The sequence below is a fragment of the Coregonus lavaretus genome (genome assembly GCF_964263955.1).
Source record: "Coregonus lavaretus genome assembly, chromosome: 12".
In the NCBI taxonomy this organism is placed as follows: domain Eukaryota; kingdom Metazoa; phylum Chordata; class Actinopteri; order Salmoniformes; family Salmonidae; genus Coregonus; species Coregonus lavaretus.
This window is the reverse complement of record NC_139999.1, coordinates 40,175,199-40,198,796: the sequence shown is the minus strand read 5'-3', so window position 1 is coordinate 40,198,796 and position 23,598 is coordinate 40,175,199. Positions and strand designations below refer to the sequence as shown.

The 23,598-nt window shown below is 40.2% G+C and overlaps 1 protein-coding gene across 2 annotated transcripts in view; it reads left to right on the top strand.

Moving 5' to 3' along the window:
• The window catches only part of LOC311138643 (sodium- and chloride-dependent GABA transporter 2-like), a 107,007-nt gene that overhangs the window by 22,857 nt on the left and 60,552 nt on the right, over positions 1-23,598 (top strand). For both annotated transcript variants that reach the window (XM_084173420.1, XM_084173419.1), the window contains 3 exons: positions 20,521-20,708; positions 22,093-22,227; positions 23,076-23,216. In XM_084173420.1, coding sequence (XP_084029546.1) covers positions 20,522-20,708; positions 22,093-22,227; positions 23,076-23,216 — 463 coding nt within the window. In that variant the 5' untranslated portion in view covers position 20,521. The remainder of the gene's footprint in view (positions 1-20,520; positions 20,709-22,092; positions 22,228-23,075; positions 23,217-23,598) is intronic.

The following is a 23,598-nucleotide window of genomic DNA, read 5'->3' as shown; positions in this document are numbered from 1 at the left end:
AACCCCTCCCATCTATCTCTTTCTATTTGCCATATTTTTCAACTGTACTGTGATGTTGTGATGTATCACAAAAGTTCTGAACCTTTCTATTCTCGTTGTTTCTACAGATTGTAAATTAAAAATAAACATTTTTGCTAAAAGTATTATTATATTACTGATCAATTGACTATGACTTTTCAGATCACCCAGTAGTGTATCTGCAGAGTTAGCTCCAGGTAAATATTGCAATTCTTCAGCCATTCCTGGACCTGTGACCAAAAACAAGCTACAAATGGACAGTTCCAAAACAAATGATTTAATGATTTTGTCTCTTCGCAGCAAAATCTGCAGAGCTGGGAAGATTGTATCCCCCACATAAATAACATTATATTGGTTGCAAGAATTTTGTATCATAATTTAAATTGAAAAGAGTTTCATCAGACAAGAGAATCTTGTTTCTCATGGTCTGAGAGTCCTTTAGGTGCCTTTTGTCAAACTCCAAGCGGGCTTTCATGTGCCCTTTACTGAGGAGTGGCTTCCGTCTGGCCACTCGACCATAAAGGCCAGATTGAGGGAGAAGGGCTTGGTTTTTGCTCTGACATGCACTGTCAACTGTGGGACCTTATATAGACAGGTGTGTCCCTTTCCAAATCAAGTCCAATCAATTGAATTTACCACAGGTGGACTCCAACCAAGTTGTAGAAACATCTCAAGGATGATCAATGGAAACAGGATGCACCTGAGCTCAATTTCGAGTCTCATAGCAAAGGGTCTGAATACTTACGTAAATAAGGTATCTGGTTTTTTGTTGTAATAAATTTGCAAAATTTCTAAAAACCTGTTTTCGTTTTGTCATTATGGGGCATTTTATGTAGATTGATGAGGAAATTATTTTAATTAATCTATTTTAGAATAAGGCTGTAACGTAACAAAATGTTGAAAAGGGGAAGGGGTCTGAATACTTTCCGAATGCACTGTACATCACATCAGGGAATGTACAAGAATATATACATTTTTTAAATAGCACATTGAAACAAAGTCCTATTGTCTAAATATGTATTATTTCACAAGATAAGATTTCATAAGATAGGAATTTATTTATATTAATTCATGAACCAAACAGTCCAAACATCAGACTAAAGTATTGTTATGGTACTGCTGCCCTTTAATTATTTGTTCTTCTTTTTAAATTTGTACTTATAAATTTTTTTGGGATATTTTCAGTCATCATAATTTCAATTTTGATTGCATATTTTTACCTTCTCTACCATCTCACCCCCTCCCTTTCCTACACACACAATCAAGATACAATGTTGAATTTCAAATATTTAATTCCTATTGCCTGCATTTCAGAACATACAGTGCATTCGGAAAGTATTCAGACCCCTGACCTTTTCCACATTTTGTTACTTTACAGCCTTACTCTAAAATGGATAAAAAAATTGTTTTTCCTCATCAATCTACACACAATACCCCATATTGACAAAGAAAAAACAGGTTATTTGAATTTGTATTAAAAATTACAAACTGAAATATCACATATACATAAGTATTCAGACCCTTTACTCAGTACTTTGTTGAAGCACCTTTGGCAGTGATTACAGCTTCGAGTCTTCTTCGGTATGACGCTACAAGCTTGGCACAACTGTATTTGGGGAGTTTCTCCCATTCTTCTCTGCAGATCCTCTCAAGCTCTGTCATGTTGGATGGGGAGCGTCGCTGCACAGCTATTTTCAGGTCTCTCCAGAGATGTTAGATCGGGTTCAAGTCCGGGCTCTGTTAAAGACATTTAATACATCTTTAGTATATTTACTACATTTAATGTGTTTAGGTTTTTTCACTGTGATGTAAGTTCATTTAAAGTTATGTTTGTTTTTGTAGATACATTTAAATGTTTAACACACAGTAACCAAAAACCGGATCTAATTTGCATATTCATACTGAATGTTCGCCACAAGTTTTTATTGATCATAGTGATTCAGGAGTAACATTAAAATAGGGTAAAATGCCCCACCAACATTAGGCCACTACAGAAAGCCATAAAATTGCTGTAATAAGTATATAAAATAAATGATGAGAGTAGAGCTGACCCCATTTAGTTGACTGGTCAATTGTTAGGTCCATAGGCTGTTGGTCGGCCGAGAATATTTTTTAGTCGAGCAGTTGCAAAACAAAAACAAATGTATAGCACATGTCTTGATTGACGCCTGTCTCAGTGGACTAATCCATTGCAGAAGCCGCGGGGATGGCACACCAGGATCACCAGTAGGACATTTACCATGAATTCCCATAATTTCTCATCTGCAATGTTTGTTTGGTTACCGTAATATCTGTTAAAGCATTCAATATATTATAATTACAGTATTTTACTGTTCTCATTGTCGGAGTGGACATGTTTGCAGAGCGCACAACCTAGGCTACACTTGTGAGACAAGTTTTGGTTTATTTAATTCCATTTACCAGTTGTTAATTTATTCATTGTGTTTTGTTTGGAGCGCTCCTGTCAATGTTGAGTAAGGACGTGCACCTGATTACGCATAGAAGTAGGCCTATAGGCTACCTGGCCTGCACGCAAATGTTGGCTTATAAATGTGCCCATTTGGGGATCTGATAGTATTTCTGGTTGTCTTAACTCACCACCACTAATGAGCTGTGGAGCTTCTCAAAGTAATTTTTTCTTCACCTCAAAAGCAAGTAAATGAAGTCTGTTTTTACATCCATTGAGAATGACAGTAGCCTATTTGAAAAATCTTTCCAGCTCTCTCCCTTTCGACAACCACTCTGCGTGATTACTTCTTATCCCTTGCGCAAATACAGCTGTGTCTGTCTTGAGCTCACTGGTGCGAGAAACTCTGAGGGTCCAGAATATTTTATACAATGTTGTAAGTTTGCTAGCACGAGCTTCAGCCGGACCAAGTTGATAGTTGATACAATGTTTCAAGTTCCTTGCAGACAGGCCATGTGTAGCCAGTGTGATCTATTTTTATCAGGATATTTTCTACCTGCAGGCTGCAATGCTTTTATTTGCTGGCTTTATGTAGGTTATTTTTACATAGTTGGCAATGGCAATAGAAGTTACTTTGTGATTTGTATAATTCTCATTTAGATATCATTTTTATTAACCACATGACAATGATTTTGAGATACGAAGAGTTTATTATAAAATAAATAACTGTTCCACGAAAATGTGCATATGAAAATTATAACTGGCACACAGATCGGTAGAAATAGTAAGATAAATTGGCACTCCAAATGGAAAAGGTTGCCGACCCTTGGTGTTATGGAGGGTTTGGCTGGGGGGGGCTTTACTTGGCTCATTGCGCTCTAGCGACTCCTTGTGGCGGGCCGGGCGCCTGCAGGTTGACTTCGGTCGTCAGTTGAACGGTGTTTCCTCACATTGGTGCGGCTGGCTTCCGGGTTAAACGGGTGTTAAGGAGCGTGGTTTGGCGGGTCATGTTTCAGAGGTCGCATGACTCAACCTTCGCCTCTCCCGAGCCTGTTGAGGAGTTGCAGCGATGAGACAAGATCGTAATTGGATATGATGAAATTGGGGAGAAAAAGGGGGTTAAATAAAAATAAATAAGTTGAGATCAGTGTGGAAGAACTTGACTGGCCTGCACAGAGCCCTGGCCTCAACCCCATCGAAAACCTTTGAGATGAATTAGAACGCCGACTGCGAGCCAGGCCTAATCGCCCAACATCAGTGCCCGACCTCACTAATGCTCTTGTGGACGACCTCCATATGAATCCCCATGATTTTGGAATGAGATGTTTGACGAGCAGGTGTCTACATACCTTTGGTCATGTTGTGTATGTTACCCCTTGGCAGCGTTATCAGAATGCACAGCATTGATTTTCACTGCTACGGAGACGATACACAACTTTACATTTCTGTGTCACCAGAGGATTTTAGCTCCACGGATCAATTATTAGACTGTATTTGTGATTTAAATACTTGGATGGCTCACAACTTCCTTCAGCTAAATCAAGACAAGACCGAGGTACCTATTGCTGGTTTTATTTTAGATTCTGAACTCAATTTTGAATCACATTAAGATTGTGACCAGAATAGCTTTTTACCACCTGAGGAGCATTGCCAAGGTGCGGCCGTTTCTCTCTCAGAAATCAATCAACGATTGTGCAAGCCAATACATGTCAGACATGTTTTTAAATTATGTACCCAGTAGGTCCCTCAGGTCCTCTGTCACTGGCCTTTTAACTATCCCAAAGCCTAGGACCAAGAGGCATGGAGAGGCAGCCTTTAGTTACTATGCCCCCAGCCTATGGAATAGCCTGCCAGAGGGGGGCCGAAACTGTGGACATATTTAAAATAAATGTTAAAACACACCTTTTTAGCTTTGCTTTTCCTTAGGATGCTTTTAGTCATTCAGATTTTATTGTTATTATTTATTTTTTTATCCTGTTATATTTGTTATGTAGTAAATATTTCCATTTTTATTTTATTTGTTTTTTCCTGTGAAGCACATTGTGTTGCATTCCATGTCTGAAATGTGCTGTATAAATAAAGCTTGATTTGATTTTATCTGAAGGCATCTTCTAATAAGAGGGGTGGAGTCTAACTGTAAGTCGCTCTGGATAAGAGCGTCTGCTAAATGACTAAAATGTAAATGTAAAATGAGACAGCAACACCCAAGGATGAATCTAATACAGTGCCTTCAGACTTTTTCCACATTTTGTTGTGTTACAGCCTGAATTTCAAATGGTTTCAATTGAGATGTTGTGTCACTGGCCTACACACAATACCCCATTATGTCAAAGTGGAATTTTGTTTTTAGACATTTTTACAAATTAATAAAGAATTTAAAGCTGAAATGTCTTAAGTCAATAAGTATTCAACCCCTTTCTTATGGCAGGCCTAAATAGGTTCAGGAGTAATATTCTGCCTAACAAGTCACATAATAAGCTGCATTGACTCACTCTGTGTGCAATAATAGTGTTTAACACGTTTTTTTAATGAATACTTCATCTCTGTACCCCACACATATAATTATCTGTAAGTTCCCTCAGTCGAGGAGTGAATTTCAAACACAGATTCAACCACAAAGACCAGGAAGGTTTTCCAATGCCTCGCAAAGAAGGGAACCTATTGGTAGATAGGTTAAAAATAAAAAGCAGACATTGAATATCCCTTTGAGCATCCCTGTTTGCAATAAGGCACTAGAGTAAATTTGCCATTGGAAAACCTCCCTGGTCTTTGTGGTTGAATTTGTGTTTGAAATGCACTGCTCGACCATGCACCTATTATGTGATTTAAACACATATTTCCTCCTGAACTTATTTAGGCTTTCCTTAACAAAGGGATTTAATACTTATTGACTCAAGACATTTCAGCTTTTAATTTTGAATTCATTTGTAATATTTTCGAAAAACATAATTCCACTTTGACATTATCTCTATTTAAATCTCATTTTAATCCATTTTAAATTCAGGCTGTAACACAACAAAATGTGGAGAAAGTTAAGGGGTGTGAATACTTTCTGAAGGCACTGTATGTCTCCTGACCTCTTTTTGGAAAACGTGTAGGAATACTATGAACTGTATGGTGATATCTGTGGCCATATGTTTCAAGTGTCTCAGAGTAGGAGTGCTGATATAGGATCAGGTCCCCCCCCCCCCCCCCCTGTCTGTGTAATCTTATTCATTTTGATCTAAAAGGCTAAACGGATCCTAAATCAGCACTCCTAATCTAAGAAGCTTAATATGGCCCTTGGTCTTTGCTGACACACCCAATGCAGCATGTGGGAACGTATCCAGAAATGTGCTGAAATCCTGTCAAAAGGTGTTTACCCATCTGGTTGCTGTCTAGTTAAAATTATTTATTCTCAGGGATCTTTGATTTATGGGAATATGGGAATATATTCTGATATGATACTTTATTATAGAGATACCATCATTTAACTGAACATACAGTACCCTCCATAATTATTTGGACAGTCAAGCAGTTTTTCTTCCTTTGGCTCTATACTCCAAAAGTTTTGATATGAAATCAAACAATGACTATGAGGTTAAAGTGCAGACTGATATTTTTACTTCTGTAACTTTCTCAATCATCATTATTTACGATTCATTCAGGATTATCAGTAATCATGGTAGCATCCACATTCATGTAGAAGTGTTTAGAAACATATTCTATTCTTATTTACAATAAAAGTGACTCCAAAATGACACAATCCCACAAATTTGTAGAGTCATAAGCTTGATGTAGTCATTGCGTGCTATGAATATGGGACTAATACTAAACCTTTTGCTGATTTAATACACATATAAGTGAATTTGTCCCAATACTTTTAATCACCTAAATTGGGAGGACTATGTACAAAATGTGCTTTAATTTCTAAACGGTTCACCCAATATGGATGAAAATACCCTCAACTTAAAGCTGACAGTCTGCACTTTAACCTCATAGTCATTGTTTGATTTCAAATCGCAACTTTTGAAGTATAGAGCCTGTCACGACTTCCTCCGAAGCTGCCTCCTCTCCTTGTTCGGGCAGGCTTCGGCGTTCGTTGTCACCGGCCTTCTAGCCACTGCCGCTCCTCATCTCATTATTCCATTTGTTTTATCTTGTTTTTACACACACCTGGTTCATATCCCCTCATCAGTACCTGTATAAGTATTCCCTCTGCCCCCCATGTCTTTGTGTGTGATTGTTTATTGTGGAGGTAACGATAGCTTGGTGGAACTTTATATATTTGTATCGCCGGGATATTTACCCGTGTGCTTTGTTTTTCTCCAGTACGCAGTAATACTGCACTGTAGTGTTTTACGCATTGCTGCGTACCGCTGTATTTGCAGAATAAACCATTTATTCTGTGATTTACCCTCCTGCGCCTGACTCCGTCCAAATCACCCGCTACAGAGCCAAAAGAAGAAAAAATGCTTCACTGTCCCAATAATTACAGAGGGCACTGTAATTAACCCCTATATGTTCTTACTCAACCTAGCTGAACCTTTTGGGGTCATAAAATATTTGTGTTTCAGATTAAACCTTTAAAAGCTTCCCTCTGAGTAAATTCAGAGCAAGAATTTAACAATTCACAGACTGAAAATACTCTTTGAAAATCATATAGATGAATTTCCTGAATTTGCTGGTGTAAATTAAGTAGACCCAAACTCCCTATTATACTGTTTACGTACGGGAGCATATCGTCTCTATGGCAACATAGAAGATATGACTGGGTATTGTCCCTGGCCGGTGATGAAGTACTGTTGGCTTTACGTCACCCCTACAGTCTGTTTGGTGAGCGGTTCTCTACTTTTCCCAAATCTCTCTTCAATGAAAATATCAGTGGTGTAAAATACTTAAGTAAAAAATACTTTAAAGTACTACTTAAGTAGTTTTGGGGGGTATCTGTACTTTACTTTACTATTATATTTTTGACAACTTTTACTTTTAACTCACTACATTCCTAAATAAAATAATGTACTTTTTACTCCATACATTTTCCCTGACACCCAAAAGTACTTGTTAAATTTTCAATGCTTAGCAGGACATTAAAATGGTCCAATTCACACACTTTTCAAGAGAACATCCCTGGTCATCCCTACTGCCTCTGATCTGGCGGACTCACTAAAGACAAATGCTTGTGAATTGTGGAGTGTGCCCCTGGCTATCCGTAAATAAATAAAAAACAAGAAAATGGTGCCGTCTGGTTTGCTTAATATAAGGAATTTTAAAAGATGTATACTTTTATTTTGATACTTAAGTATATTTTAGCAATAACATTTACTTTTGATACTTAATTATATTTAAACCAAATACTTTTAGACTTTTACTCAAGTATTATTTTACTGGGTGACTTTCACTTTTACTTGAGTCATTTACTATTAAGATATCTTTACTTTTACTCAAGTATGACAATTAGGTACTTTTTTCAACTCTGGAAAATATACATAAAAAACATCAACCATAATATTATTACGTTTTTAATATGAATGATATATCATGCAACATGCCTGCAAAAAAACTCTGACTACTATTTATGATGACATGGTATGCCTATAACCATAATGTTATTAATTTGAATGATATTATCTCATGCAACATACCTACAAAAACAATAATAATCCTCAACAATTTATGATAGAATGACATGCCTATGTATTTGTGTGTGTCTCTTCAGGGTACCTTCATGTTTTCCTTGGTACAGTGCAAGCCCCTAAAGTTAAACAAAATATATGTGTGCCCTGACTGGGTGTATGCGTTGGGATGGTTCATTGGGCTCACCTGTGTGGCTCTGGTGCCTATGTGGATGATCTGGAAGGTTTATCGGTTCAAATTGACAGTCTGGCAGGTAAGACTACTGTCAATGGCAGTGATTGTTGTTGATTGTGCCTAAGGCCAGTAAAAAGCTTTCCAGTTCTCTGCCCCTTCCGCTTGGAACAAGCTTCAAAAGGTCCTGAAATTACAGGAGCTCATCACTTAAAATTAGTTTTTAAAGCTGTCAATGTTTTGATCTCTAGTTGCACCACACTTTCCCAAACCAACTTGCTGTTCAATGTGTAAATTGTAGTGTTGTGTTTTGTTGTAGATGTGTCTGCAACTTTGTGTGCTGCTATTTTGGCCAGGTCTCTCTTGTAAGATATGTTAATGTCAATGAGACTAACCTGGTAAAATAAAGGTACATGTATTTATTATTTTTGTAATTCAATGAGGAGATTACATTTTCAAGAGAATACAAAAGTGGCGAGGAGATGCCATTTCCTCTGCCCATGGCATAAATTGCTTGGTAAACTACACTGTACAAAAATGTAAACGCGACATGTAATGTGTTGGTCCCATGTTTCATGAGCTGAAATTAAAGATCCCAGAAATTTTCCATATGCACAACAAGCTTATTTCTCTCAAATGTTTGTACACGGATTTGTTTATATCCCTGTTAGTGAGCATTTCTTCTTTGCCAAGATAATCCATCCACCTGACAGGTGTGGCATATCAAGAAGCTGATTAAACAACATGATCATTACACAGGTGCACCTTGTGCTGGGGGACAATAAAAGGCCACTCTAAAATGTGCAGTTTTGTCACACAACACAATGCCACAGATGTCTCAAGTTGTGAGGGAGCTTGCAATTGGAATGCTGACTGCAGGAATGTCCACCAGAGCTGTTGCCAGATAATTAAATGTTCATTTCTCTACCATAAGCCGCCTCCAACGTCGTTTTAGAGAATTTGGCCTCACAACCGCAGACCAGGTGTAACCACACCAACCCAGGACCTACACAATTGCGGGTGCATTTTTAATGTAACTAGTCCCTAACAATGCAGTAAAATGTCAAACAAGTACAAATAATCTATAAATGTCGGAAAGGATCCAATTAACAAACCAAATAGCACTGTAACAGTAATCCAAATGCAGTACGTACGTATTTAAAACGGATGAATTTACACAACATATACTAGGAATGATATGCACAGTAGTAGAAATGTTAGAATGAGCTATGTCAGTACAAAACCACTGTCAGGGAGTGATGTGTACGCGGCGAGTGAAGTCAGACGCAGGACACAGAGATTCAGGCAGACTACTTTACTAAATGTAAAGTACAAAACAAACACCTCCGCAACTGGAGGGAAAAACACCATATACGAAATATGGAATAACAGCAAGGCCGAACATCGACTAGACATAAAACAATAACACACAAATACCAAACGTGAGACAAGGGAAATTATAGGCTAAACAATCAAACATAATAGACAACAGGTGTAACTACTCAAGACAAAACAAGACAAACACCGAAACCTCGATCGGAGTAGCTAGTACTCCGGGGACGACGAACGCCGAAGCCTGCCCGAGCAAGGAGGAGGAGCAGCCTCGGCAGAATCCGTGACAACCACATGGCAAAATGTCAGACCATCCGTCTGTGAGCTGAAGCTGAAGCGCAGCTGGGTCATGCAGCAAGACAATGATCCAAAACACACAATCAAGTCTACATGAAAATTGCTAAAAAGCAACAAATTTGAAGTTTTGGAATGGCCTAGTCAAAGTCCAGACCTAATCCCAATTGAGATGTTGTGGCAGGACTTGAAACGAGCAGTTCATGCTTGAAAACCCACACGTCACTGAGTTAAAGCAGTTCTGCATGGAAGAGTGGGCCAAAATTCCTCCACAGCGACGTGAGAAACTACAGGAAGCATTTTGTTGGAGTCATTGCAGCTTAAGGTGGCACAACCAGTTATTGAGTGTAAGGGGGCAATTACTTTTTCACACAGGGGAATTGGGTGTTGCATAAATTTGTTTATGAAATAAATATGTAATTGTTGTGTTATTTGTTCACTTATGTTCCCTTTATCTAATATTAGGTTTTGGTTGAAGATCTGATAACATTCAGTATCACAAATATGCAAAAGTAGAGAAAATTAGAAAGGGGGCAAATACTTTTTCATAGCACTGTATATATGTATGTGAATGGTGTGTGTATAGACAGTATGGACAGTATGTGAATAGAAAATGGTTTTCAAGGTACATACAGCAAGAGTAATTACTTGTCGGCTGACTGTTTCTGGGAATCTGAAGGAAACATTGGCAGGATTTCTTTGAGGTGTCAAGCCACTAATTAACATGACAGGCATTCTGAGGGTAATTCTTCAGGAATTTACCAAAGGTGCAAAAGCAGTATATCATCCCTTAAAGACAAGGTAATAGGGATTACTTATTGGCTGACTCTTCTTATCTTCCTCAGCTCAAATTGATGAGCAATTTATGTAAGCTAAGCAGGAAAGAACATATCAGGAATTGCGTAACCGAGCTGAAATTGGTGAGCAAAAGTAGACACGAAAGAAAATAGACAAGCAGTAGGTATTGAGCAACCAAGGCAATAGGCAGTAGACTGTTTCTGGGCATCTGAAGGAAATATTGTCAGGATTGGCAGGTTTGAAGACCGTAATTAACAGGACATTCATTCTGGAGGTAATTCTTCAGGAATTCGCCAAAGGTGCAAAAGCAGCACATCATCCCTAAAAGATAAGGTCTTATGAAACTCCATGTATGGAACTCCATGTATGTCTCTTATGGAACTCCAGAACACATCAAGTTAGGACACAAATAAATTATCCAACCATTAACACCTTGGATTCAACAGATAAAGATAATTGTCCAAATAACGCCCCATTCATTCACTTTGTGTATTAAATGACAGCCTTGATATGGTAAGTGGAAAGGTGTGAAAATACCTTGTTAAACTGTCAATTACTGTTATCTTGAAACTGATCTGTTCAAGCTCTTTAGGAATACTCTTTTGTAACGCTGTTATGATACATAACAAAATGTTTTTTTTTAAACAATTTTATAACACCAGCTTATGAATCAGCTATTTCCATTCTAAATATTGTTGATGATATTAAAATCACCAAATGTTGTTAATCATTAGCAAACTAAAACTTTTACAATCGTATAGTTCAGTAACAATAGCCTTCTCCATGCTTTATGGCTGCACTCATCTTGACAATGTGTCACAACTTACATACATACATATGAAGTGTATATATATTTTTTCTTACCTTTCTTATATCTCATAGATATAGGACAGATACGTCAAAACCTTATTCCTTATGATTAATTGTTTTACTGTTCTTGACATTTATGAGTGTGCAAAGCTGTCATCAAGGCAAAGGGTGGCTACTTTGAAGAATCTCAAATATAAAATATATTTTGATTTGTTTAATACTTTTTTGATTACTACATGATTCCATATGTGTTATTTCATAGTTTTGATGTCTTCACTATTATTCTACAATGTAGAAAATAGTAAAAATGAAGAAAAAGCCTTGAATGAGTAGGTGTGTCCAAACTTTTGACTGAGTCCACATTCCTTACAGAAAGCCTTTGTTGAACTGAACTGAACGGAACTGAAATTCAAATCAAATCAAATCAAATTGTATTGGCCACATGCGCCGAATACAACAGGTGCAGACATTACAGTGAAATGCTTACTTACAGCCCTTAACCAACAGTGCTGTCACGATCGTCTATGAAGTAGGACCAAAGCGCAGCGTTGGTAGCGAACATATTTATTATTTAAACGTACACACGAACAAAACAACGAAAACGTGACGTCTATGGTACAACAAGAAACCACACGAACAAAATCCCACAAACACAAGGTGAACACAGACAGTTTAAATATGGCTCCCAATCAGAGATAACGAGCCGACAGCTGACACTCGTTACCTCCGATTGGGAGTCATTGACCAAATAAGGGAAACACAAAACCAATGACCACCCAACCAAAACAAAACACAACCAAAACGAACACACCCTGGCTCAAAATACAAAGTCCCGGAGCCAGAGCGTGACAGTACCCCCCCCTAAAGGCGCGGACTGCGACCGCGCCTCAAAACCCCAAATAGGGGAGGGCTGGGTGGGTGTTGCTCCTCGGAGGCGGCTCCGGCTCCGGGCTTGACCACCACCCTACTTCAATCCCCGCATAATGGCCCCGATCCGATCTGACCCAGCTGGCTGGATCAGGACTGACGACGCGCACCCCTGGCTTAGCGCGTGAGGCAGGAACGGACCGGACCTGGCTGACGATACGCACCCTAGGCTTGGTGCGTGGAGCCGGAACGGACCTCACCAGGCTGACGACTCGCATCCCTGGCTTGGTGCGAGTAGCAGGAATGGGCTGGACCGGGCTGACGACTCGCACCCTTGGCTTGGTGCGAGTAGCAGGAACAGGCCGGACCAGGCTGACGACTCGCACCCTTGGCTTGGTGCGAGTAGCAGGAACGGGCTGGACCAGGCCGACGACTCGCATCCATGGTTTGGTGCGAGCAGCAGGAACGGGCTGGAACAGGCTGACAACTCGCACCCTTGGCTTAGTGCGAGTAGCAGGAACGGGCCGGGCTGGGCCGACGACGCACACCGCAGGCTTAGTGTGAGTGGCAGGAACAGGCCGGGCTGGGCTGGCGACGCACACCGTAGGCTCTGCGCGTGGAGCAGGAACATGCCGGGCCGGTCCGGCGACGCACACCGTAGGTTTCGTGCGTGGAGCAGGAACAGGCCGGGCCGGGCTGGCGACGCACACCGTAGGTTTTGTGCGTGGAGCAGGAACAGGCCGGGCTGGGCTGGCGACGCGCACCACAGACTCGGTGCGGAGCGCAGGAACGGGCCGGGCTGGGCTGTCGACGCACACCGTAGGTTTGGTGCGGGGAGCAGGAATAGACCGGACCGTACTGGGGACACACACCACTGGCTCTACACCGGGATCTGGAACGGGCCGGACCGGACTGGCAACACCCGCCAGTACCTCTCGCCGTGCCTCTACTCCTTCCATCCCCTCTTCTACCAGTAGCCCCCGTAACCTGGCGGCCTGCTCTGCAACCCCGCTGGACCGCTCCATAGCGGCCTCCTGCTGCCCCGATGTCGTGAGCCCCCCCCTAAAAATTTTCTGGGGGTCTCTCCAGGCCTCCAACATTCTCTCCCACCTCTCGCTCCTCTGTCTCCAACCCTCCTCACTCAACTCCTCAATGGGCTTGACCCAGTCGAAGCTGCCACGGAGAACATTTGGCGATGGCCCTTGGACACGCTGCTTGGTCTGGTCTTGGTGGGATTTTCTGTCACGATCGTCTATGAAGTAGGACCAAAGCGCAGCGTTGGTAGCGAACATATTTATTATTTAAACGTACACACGAACAAAACAACGAAAACGTGACGTCTATGGTACAACAAGAAACCACACGAACAAAATCCCACAAACACAAGGTGAACACAGACAGTTTAAATATGGCTCCCAATCAGAGATAACGAGCCGACAGCTGACACTCGTTACCTCCGATTGGGAGTCATTGACCAAATAAGGGAAACACAAAACCAATGACCACCCAACCAAAACAAAACACAACCAAAACGAACACACCCTGGCTCAAAATACAAAGTCCCGGAGCCAGAGCGTGACAAGTGCATTTATTTGTAATAAAAAAAGTAGAATAAAACAAAAAAGTGTTGAGAAAAAAAGAGCAGAAGTAAAATAAAATAACAGTAGGGAGGCTATATATACAGGGGGGTACCGGTGCAGAGTCAATGTGCGGGGGCACCGGCTAGTTGAGGTAGTTGAAGTAATATGTACATGTGGGTAGAGTTAAAGTGACTATGCATAAATAATTAACAGAGTAGCAGCAGCGTAAAATGATGGGGTGGGGTGGGGGGGCAGTGCAAATAGCCCGGGTAGCCATGATTAGCTGTTTAGGAGTCTTATGGCTTGGGGGTAGAAGCTGTTGAGAAGTCTTTTGGACCTAGACTTGGCACTCCGGTACCGCTTGCCATGCGGTAGCAGAGAGAACAGTCTATGACTAGGGTGGCTGGAGTCTTTGACAATTTTGAGGGCCTTCCTGTTGGAATTGGAACTTAATGCAGGTAAAACCAAGTATATGTTATTTTCAAAATCACGTAGAAATGTATCTGATGGTGCCTTCATTGATTGTGTCTACGCTTATAAATATCAAGGCATCTGGATTGATGAAAGGCTTGACTTCAAAAAGCATGTTGATAAGTTAAGAATTAAAATGGGCTTCTTTTATAGGAATAGGCAGAGGCCTCATGCCCATAGGGGACACAAGGGCACATTTTTATAATACGTTTAAATACATTTTTCAGATGTTAAATGAATTACTAAACTCAGGTTTTAAGCCCATGTTTTATCACAATTATTTATAAAAAGGTCTGTCAGCTCTATTTTGCGGAGGGGGCACACTGACTGGACCAGGCAAAGAGTGAGCCTCCTATTCTCCCTATGAAGTGGTTCCTTCCAACGTGTACCACGTAGCAAAGATATGCTAGGCAGGATGCTAGATACTCTAGTACATGCAGATAGTTTCGTCAATGGAGGAGGAGAGAGAGTGTTTGATTTTAGCTGCCGGTGATGGGCAGGATTCACAGGTGGTATGTTTGTACAGTGAGGGAAAAAAGTATTTGATCCCCTGCTGATTTTGTACGTTTGCCCACTGAGAAAGACATGATCAGTCTATAATTTTAATGGTAGGTTTATTTGAACAGTGAGAGACAGAATAACAACAAAAAAATCCAGAAAAACGCATGTCAAAAATGTTATAAATTGATTTGCATTTTAATTAGGGAAATAAGTATTTGACCCCTCTGCAAAACCTGACTTAGTACTTGGTGGCAAAACCCTTGTTGGCAATCACAGAGGTCAGACGTTTCTTGTAGTTGGCCACCAGGTTTGCACACATCTCAGGAGGGATTTTGTCCCACTCCTCTTTGCAGATCTTCTCCAAATCATTAAGGTTTCGAGCCTGACATTTGGCAACTCAAACCTTCAGCTCCCTCCACAGATTTTGTATGGGATTAAGGTCTGGAGACTGGCTAGGCCACTCCAGGACCTTAATGTGCTTCTTCTTGAACCACTCCTTTGTTGCCTTGGCCGTGTGTTTTGGGTCATTGTCATACTGGAATACCCATCCACGACCCATTTTCAATGCCCTGGCTGAGGGAAGGAGGTTCTCACCCAAGATTTGATGGTACATGGTCCCGTCCATCGTCCCTTTGATGCGGTGAAGTTGTCCTATCCCCTTAGCAGAAAAACACCCCAAAGCATAATGTTTCCAACTCAATGTTTGACGGTGGGGATGGTGTTCTTGGGGTCATATGCAGCATTCCTCCTCCTCCAAACACGACAAGTTGAGTTGATGCCAAAGAGCTCGATTTTGGTCTTATCTGACCACAACACTTTCACCCAGTTCTCCTCTGAATCATTCAGATGTTCATTGGCAAACTTCAGACGGGTCTGTATATGTGCTTTCTTGAGCAGGGGGACCTTGCGGGCACTGCAGGATTTCTGTCCTTCACGGCGTAGTGGGTTACCAATTGTTTTCTTGGTGACTATGGTCCCAGCTGCCTTGAGATCATTGACAAGATCCTCCCGTGTAGTTCTGGGCTGATTCCTCACCGTTCTCATGATCATTGCAACTCCACGAGGTGAGATCTTGCATGGAGCCCCAGGCCGAGGGAGATTGACAGTTATTTTGTGTTTCTTCCATTTGCGAATAATCGCACCAACTGTTGTCACCTTCTCACCAAGCTGCTTGGCGATGGTCTTGTAGCCCATTCCAGCCTTGTGTAGGTCTACAATCTTGTCCCTGACATCCTTGGAGAGCTCTTTGGTCTTGGCCATGGTGGAGAGTTTGGAATCTGATTGATTGATTGCTTCTGTGGACAGGTGTCTTTTATACAAGTAACAAGATGAGATTAGGAGCACACCCTTTAAGAGTGTGCTCCTAATCTCAGCTAGTTACTTGTATAGAAGACCCCTGGGAGCCAGAAATCTGTCTCTCACTGATAAAATAAACCTACCATTAAAATTATAGACTGATCATGTCTTTGTCAGTGGGCAAACGTACAAAATCAGCAGGGGATCAAATACTTTTTTCCCTCACTGTACATAATATGATCAAGCTATGTAGCCAGGCATTTTTTAAATATTTTTTTATAGAATTAGGCATTATGATTATGGCTCTAGATTTCAGGAAAAAGCTGTTTCAGGTGTTTGAAAAATGCAAAATCCTCTGAATTCCAGATTCCCCCCCCCCTCTCCATCCTCATGTACTTTGTGCCACCTTTAAAATAATGGGTGCATGATGCCCCTGGGAATAGGTCATGCCTTTAATTAAATAACAGAAAACAAATCATTCAGTCGACATTCATTCCAGTCTTAAGACTATGGCGATATTGTCTATATGAATGCATCTGCCACTGTATTGAAGCCACTGGACGCTGTTTATCATAGTGCATTACGCTTTATTACAGGCGATTGTTTCAGCACATATCACTGCACTCTGTATCAGAAAGAAGGCTGTGTGAGGACCTTTTTAAAGAAGAATGTTTGTTCCTTATGATTCTATGCTTGGTCTTATGTTTTAGCTTTCCTATTGTGTTTGTTTTTTTGCTTGCTTATATATTTTATATGTTAACTATGTATTTTTAATATGTTTTGTAATTTTCCCCAGGTTGTTGCTGTAAATGAGAATGTATTTTCAGTCAACTCACCTTGTAAAATAAGGAATAAATAAAACATTAAAATAAGACGATTTCTGCAATTCTGGGTGAACAAATGTGAGGCAAGGGAATCTGTTTTGTATTGGCTCAAGGTCTTAATTGTTTTATTTTTTTGTACATTGTTTTGGAGAAACACAGGACATTGCATTCATAGACAAAACTACTGATACACCTCTGGTGTGTAATAACACATTGAAACAAACACATGCACTTTTCCCCTCAGGATGTCATACTGATCATTTTTACACGTCTTCATTTAAAAAATTTTTTTTAGTGTTTTTATTATTTTCTTTTAAATTGAATGTAGATTTGAAATGTATGTAGAATTAAAATGTACTTTTTATTATGACATGAACAATTATGGTTAGAGTAGGTTTAGGGTAAGAGTTAAGGTTAGGGTTATGGTTAAATTTAAGATAAGGGTTAAGGAGAGGGAGAGGGTTAAGGTTAGTGGATAGTAGAAATATTGTTGACAGTTAGTTGAACATCTACAAACCATCTATTTGGGACTGTCCAAATAAAGTGTTAGCATTTAATCTATACAGTCTATGGTATAACCCTACTGCAGTTCAAGATCTTAAAAGACAAGGCAAGCCACTCTCTTCAATCACCCTGGTCACATGACATGACGCCTTCAGCTATTGAGGAAGACCGACATGATGCAAGAAAACATTTTATGTATAAGGCCACTCAGGAACATTCAATGTCATCTTGGTAAGCAACTCCTTGTGTTTTAGGTTATTGTCTTGCTGAAAGGTGAATTTGTCTTCTAGTGTCTGTTGGAAAGCAGACTGAACCAGGTTTTCCTCTAGGATTTTGTCTGTGCTTAGCTTTATTCTGTTTATTTTTATCCTAGAAAAAACTCCCTAGTCCTTGCCGATAACAAGCATACCCATAACATGATGCAGCCACCACCATGCTTGAAAATATGAAGAGTGGCACTCATCGATGAGCTGTGTTGGATTTGCCCCAAACATAACGCTTGGTATTCAGGACATAAAGTTAATATCTTTGCCACATTTTTTCATTTTTTGCAGTTTTACTTTAGTGCCGTATTGCAAATAGGATGCATTTTTTATATATTTTTTTTATTCTGTACAGGCTTCCCTCTTTTCACTCTGTCATTTTGGTTAGTATTGTGGAGTAACTACAATGTTGTTGATCCAACCTCAGTTTTCTCCTATCACAGCCATTAAACTCTGTAACCGTTTTAAAGTCACCATTGGCCTCATGGTGAAATCCCTGAGCTGTTTCCTTCCTCTCCGGCAGGACGCCTCTTTGTAGTGACTGGGTGTATTGATACACCATCCAAAGTGTAATTAATAACTTCACCATGCTCAAAGAGATATTCAATGTCTGCTTTTTTTATTTGTACCCATCTACCAATAGGTGCCCCTGGTCTTTGTGGTCGAATCTATGTTTGAAACTCACTGCTTGACTGAGGGACTTTACAGATAATTGTATGTGTGGGGTTCAGGGATTAGGTAGTCATTCAAAAATCATGTTAAACATTATTATTACAAACCGAGTGAGTCCATGAAACGTATTATGTGACTTAAGCAAATTTTTACTCCTGAACTTATTTAGGCTTGCCATAACAAAGGGATTGAATACTTATTGACACAAGACTGTTCAGCTTTTCATTTTGTATTAATTTGTAATAATAAAAACTTAATTCCACTTTGACATTATGGGGTATTGTGGGTAGGCCAGTGACACAAAATCTCAATGTAATAAATTCTAAATTCAGAATGTAACACAACAAAATGTGGAAAAGGTCAAGGGATGTGAATACTTTCTGAAGGCACTGTACGTATTATCTCCATCTTTTCATTCAGATTTCATGTCTCATAATAATAATAATCATAATCATCATCATCATCACAATGAAGCTTACTCAACCACTGAATAATTTAAACAAATTCAAAACCTGCCATAGTCTAGCCTGTCAAGTTCCTTTTGCCACAGTTCACCTGTTCACCTGTTTGAAAGAACTCATGTAGGCCTACACTAAATTGAAAAGGAGACATCCCTCATTGTGTGAAAGGACAAATACTTTTATTGACTGTGTGCTCATTCATTCTCCTCGGCTGTCTTCAGGCTCATTCTTTACTAATGGGATACTAGCTGAGGATCCCTTGTGGTGTGCCCAGGTTAAAGGTGCAGCTAGGAACTTTTGTTCCTAGGGTGAAAGTCTATGATCAGGACCCACACTTGACCCATCAGCGCACTTACAGTACCATCACTAAAACTGTACACACCCAAAGCACATGAGACAGACACAGCACACAAGACACACGATAAAGACCCTAGTCTCAACCCATCCTTTTTCATCTACATACTGTAAAAGAGTATCAATGTATTTCCGAGAATACTGTACTCTATGTAATACAAGAAATCCAAAGGCTCCTGGTTAGCCGCTTGCCTTAACCCCTGTCCTCTCTATCTGCACCTCTACGAGTCACCATATGCAGCCTGCCACTCACAGAGCTAAGAAGTCAGCAGCCCTATACACATAAATACCAACCGTATTTCAGGCTGGCCTCCCCATTGTGCTGGTATCTGGGACCTCAAGATGTATGCCCTTGATGAACTCAAACCCCAGAAGGCATTGGCATAATGATGGACTTGAGGCCGAAGCAAGGTCAAGGCTTCAGGAATTATGTGTTTTTAGTTTTATGTTCCATATTTTTCCAGAGGCAGACTTAGCTCTATGTTTCACCAGTTTCTAATGTAATGGGCCCCCACCGACTGATTCTGAACGCAAATCTGATGATTAAACTACTTTATAGGGCGTATACACTGTATAATTGCCTGAAATGAAACACTTATGAAATAGGTATTTTTTAATTGTGGGATAATAATCATAGCAGTTAATGTAAAAGGAGAAAATTGCCCTTTTGAGGGTCCTCACCTGTTGAAATGTGTTAAATGGATCTGTGAGATCCATGTAAAGGTTGGGTCCCCAAGATAGTATATGAAGACTTCATAAGCCATGAATACAATCTTTTGAATTACAGGAAATTAGCTTTAAAACAGCAACATTTTCTCTGTCTCATGGCAAAATTTGTAAAATAGCATGAGATTAGCTATAAAATTGCAATTTTAAAATCTCTGCCCCATTGCAAAAAAAAATACACCCCCCCGACCCCCCCCCCCCCCCAAAAAAGGTATTTGTTCTGTGTAGCTCTGCTGAAACATCAATCTCTTCCATCCCTGCTAAATGGATCACAGACCTGCAGGCATTCTTTTGGACCGTGTCCAATAAGTTAGTCACACTAAATGTGCAGCTCTCAAATATCAAGATCAAGTGCTAGCTAATGAATTACTTGTCAGCCCACATGTCTTTGGGTCCCCCCTCAGGCAGATGCAGCTGTCATCTTGACAGTGCTGTTATCCATAAAAGCTCCAGCAGCAGCAGCAGACAATTGCACCAACCACTGACCTCCAGGCAGGAACTCAACTGACTCCACCAGCAGAACTTGCCTCCCGACCCTTTCTCTCTCACTCGCAGGATGGCAGCTCCTCTCTCTGCAGGCAAGCATGAGGCTCTCCCAGGGCCGGTGCAGGACACCCAACAGAGTGTGAAGGAGCGTGGCCAATGGGATAGCAAAATGGAGTTTATTCTAACTGTGGCTGGCGCTATTATTGGTCTTGGAAATATATGGAGATTTCCCTATCTTTGTTACAAGAACGGTGGGGGTGAGTCAACAAAGTCTTATTTTTGCTTGTGAAAACACTGTAAATATGGTCACCAGCACTGTCTTAATTGTTTTATTCCCATGACTAACAGTCACAGTTTTTTAATTCGTGACTCACAGGCAAGTCTTAAATGTCTTGTCATGTTGTACCTAAATATCTTTCAGTGTCATATCAGAGAACATTAACATTTACCCAAAATATATTTTATCTTATTTTATATTTTTCACTGAATTGCATATTGTGTATGTTATTTAAGCAATAAGGCCCGAGGGGGTGTGCTGTATGGCCAATATACCACGGCTAAGGGCTGTTCTTAGGCACGACACAAACAGCAAACCCCTGAGGTGCTTTATTGCTATTATAACAGTAAAACAAAAGTATTTGTCATACCCGTGGTATACGGTCTTTAATACCACGGCTGTCAGCGAATCAGCATTCAGGGCTAAAACAACCAATTTTATAATACAGTTTATAATACAGTATATACTACAGGCTTAACTTGTGTGTCATTATAAAATAGATACTAGAAAATATAATGTTGTATAACACATTCCATTCCTAATAACATTACATCCAAGTTTGCAATAAAAAGTTGGGTTGTGAGAGCATAATTATGATATTATGATGATGAAATTATCCTGTCCTATTCCACTTTTCTCTCTCTCTTGTTTACAAATGCATGGTTGATTTGTTCCCTGGTCAGGTGTTAAATCAGGCAAAAAGAGGAAAGAGGAGGATTGGTTTTTTGTTTAGCTGATATAAAGCTCCTTGAAATGACACAAAGAAACAAATCTGCATCCAAATACTTTAGGGGAACCCCCTGCAAACTGTGTGAACCCAGATGCCCCCATGATCATTGTGCTGGTTTCTCATTCCCATCACTTTGAGATAAATAAGTACACATTCATTCACCTTGCATGGTCACAATTTAAAATAATATTGATGATTGTTGAATGATACAGAGGAGTTATACCTTTCCATAATTTTCCACACTGCACTTTCAGCGGTGTGCTTGGTTTACACAGTAGATTTAGATATCAGTGGCGTGATCTGTTCAGGATTGACGGAGGTTGAACCTGGCTGAGAGGTCATCTGTCGCAGGCAATGGGAATGTGATTACTAAAACCGGGTGTATTATGAGAGCCACATTGAGGGTGTGATCCACAAGAGCCAGATCAAAATGGCATTGTTCAGATGTATAATGATGAAAGATACAGAGAACTATGTATGCTTTCAGTGTCAACTAATCTCGGCACCCAGAACCAAATCAGCTATATTAAGGCTGTCACGAGATTTGTGTCAACTAAAGTTAAAAATTTGAAAATAGATGAACACTAAGCATTGAATGGAGGCCTAATATATATGACTCCTGCCTGTACTATAGGGGCATTCTTCATCCCATACATCCTGTACCTGGTGACCTGTGGCATCCCTCTGTTCATCCTGGAGACTGCTCTGGGCCAGTACACCAGCCAGGGGGGCATCACCTGCTGGAGAAAGATCTGCCCGCTGTTTGAGGGTGAGTTTTTCTGTACAGTTCTGTGCACTTAAGTTAAAAGTTACTTTTTCAAATGCCTTTGCTGCAGCACAGGTAAGCTACATTGTTATCATTGTGACAAACTCTCTGGTAGGATGAGCCTTTATTTTCTGTTTCACAGATAACGTCATAATGTAGATGTGTGTAGCATTGTCTTGTTACAGCACAGAGAAGTTAAAAGATGATGGTACATCTATGTATAGTTGAAACGTTTTTTAAGTAAAATAAGGCACACAGCAATGAAGAGTAGAGTGAGACTGAGAGTAGAGTGAGTAAGCCCTATGATAGGGTGTGCGTTCGTTATTCGTGGTGAGACACAAAGAAAAAAATTGGTTTGTGATCTTCATTCATTAAGATTTCTGTGCAGTTATATAGGGTCCCTTTCATTCTGAGAATATGTTTAAAACACCAACTCATATATCTAACTCATATTACAACAGTGTCCCTTTCTGAAGACCCAGTCTGCATTACATTTTTATAAAATTTTTTGAATGAATAATAATATATGCCATTTAGCAGACCCTTGGAATTGAACCCATGACCCTGGCATTGCTAGAGCCACACTATTACCAACTGAGTCTGAGTCACAGCTGAAGCAAGCACACTAACTTTCAAGGAATAAAAAAGTTATTAAAAAAAAATGCAAATCAAACAGTGTTCAGAAAGGGCTACTTATAACATAAATTGATTTGGATTTTAGACATATTTTCAGAATGACTGGGGCCCTGTGGTAAATCTGACTCAACTATAGCCAAGGTAAATGGGAGAATCATGTTAGGTTGTTGATTTTTATGAGCATGTTGATATGTTTCTCTTCTTGTCTTCATCAGGAATGGGCTATGCCGCCCAAGTGATTACTATATATGGATGTATGACCTACATTGTGATTTTGGCATGGGCTTTCCTCTACCTGTTCTCATCCTTCACTGCTGACCTGCCATGGGCCAACTGCAACAATGCCTGGAACACAGGTATTTACAGTACTGGTGACTCGATTGAAACTTGGTGCAGAGGCAGACTGCTATATTTCATAGGTTTCAATTGAAACAGGCCCCAGCTGCCCAGTGGGCCCCCACTGACTGCAAAAAAAAAAAAAAAACGTTATATGGTCTATATATGTAATAATCTCTTGAAATTAAAAACATATGAAATCAATATTTTCAGTTAATAATAATAATAATAATTGCAGGTCATGTCCTGTCACGCTCGTCTAAGGAGGAGGACCAAGGCGCAGCGTTGAAGGCAAACATCTTCTTTATTTAATAAATGATCACACAATCAAAACAACAAAACGAAACCGTGACGTCCCTGGTTACATACACCAACCAACACGGAACAAGAAACCACAAACAC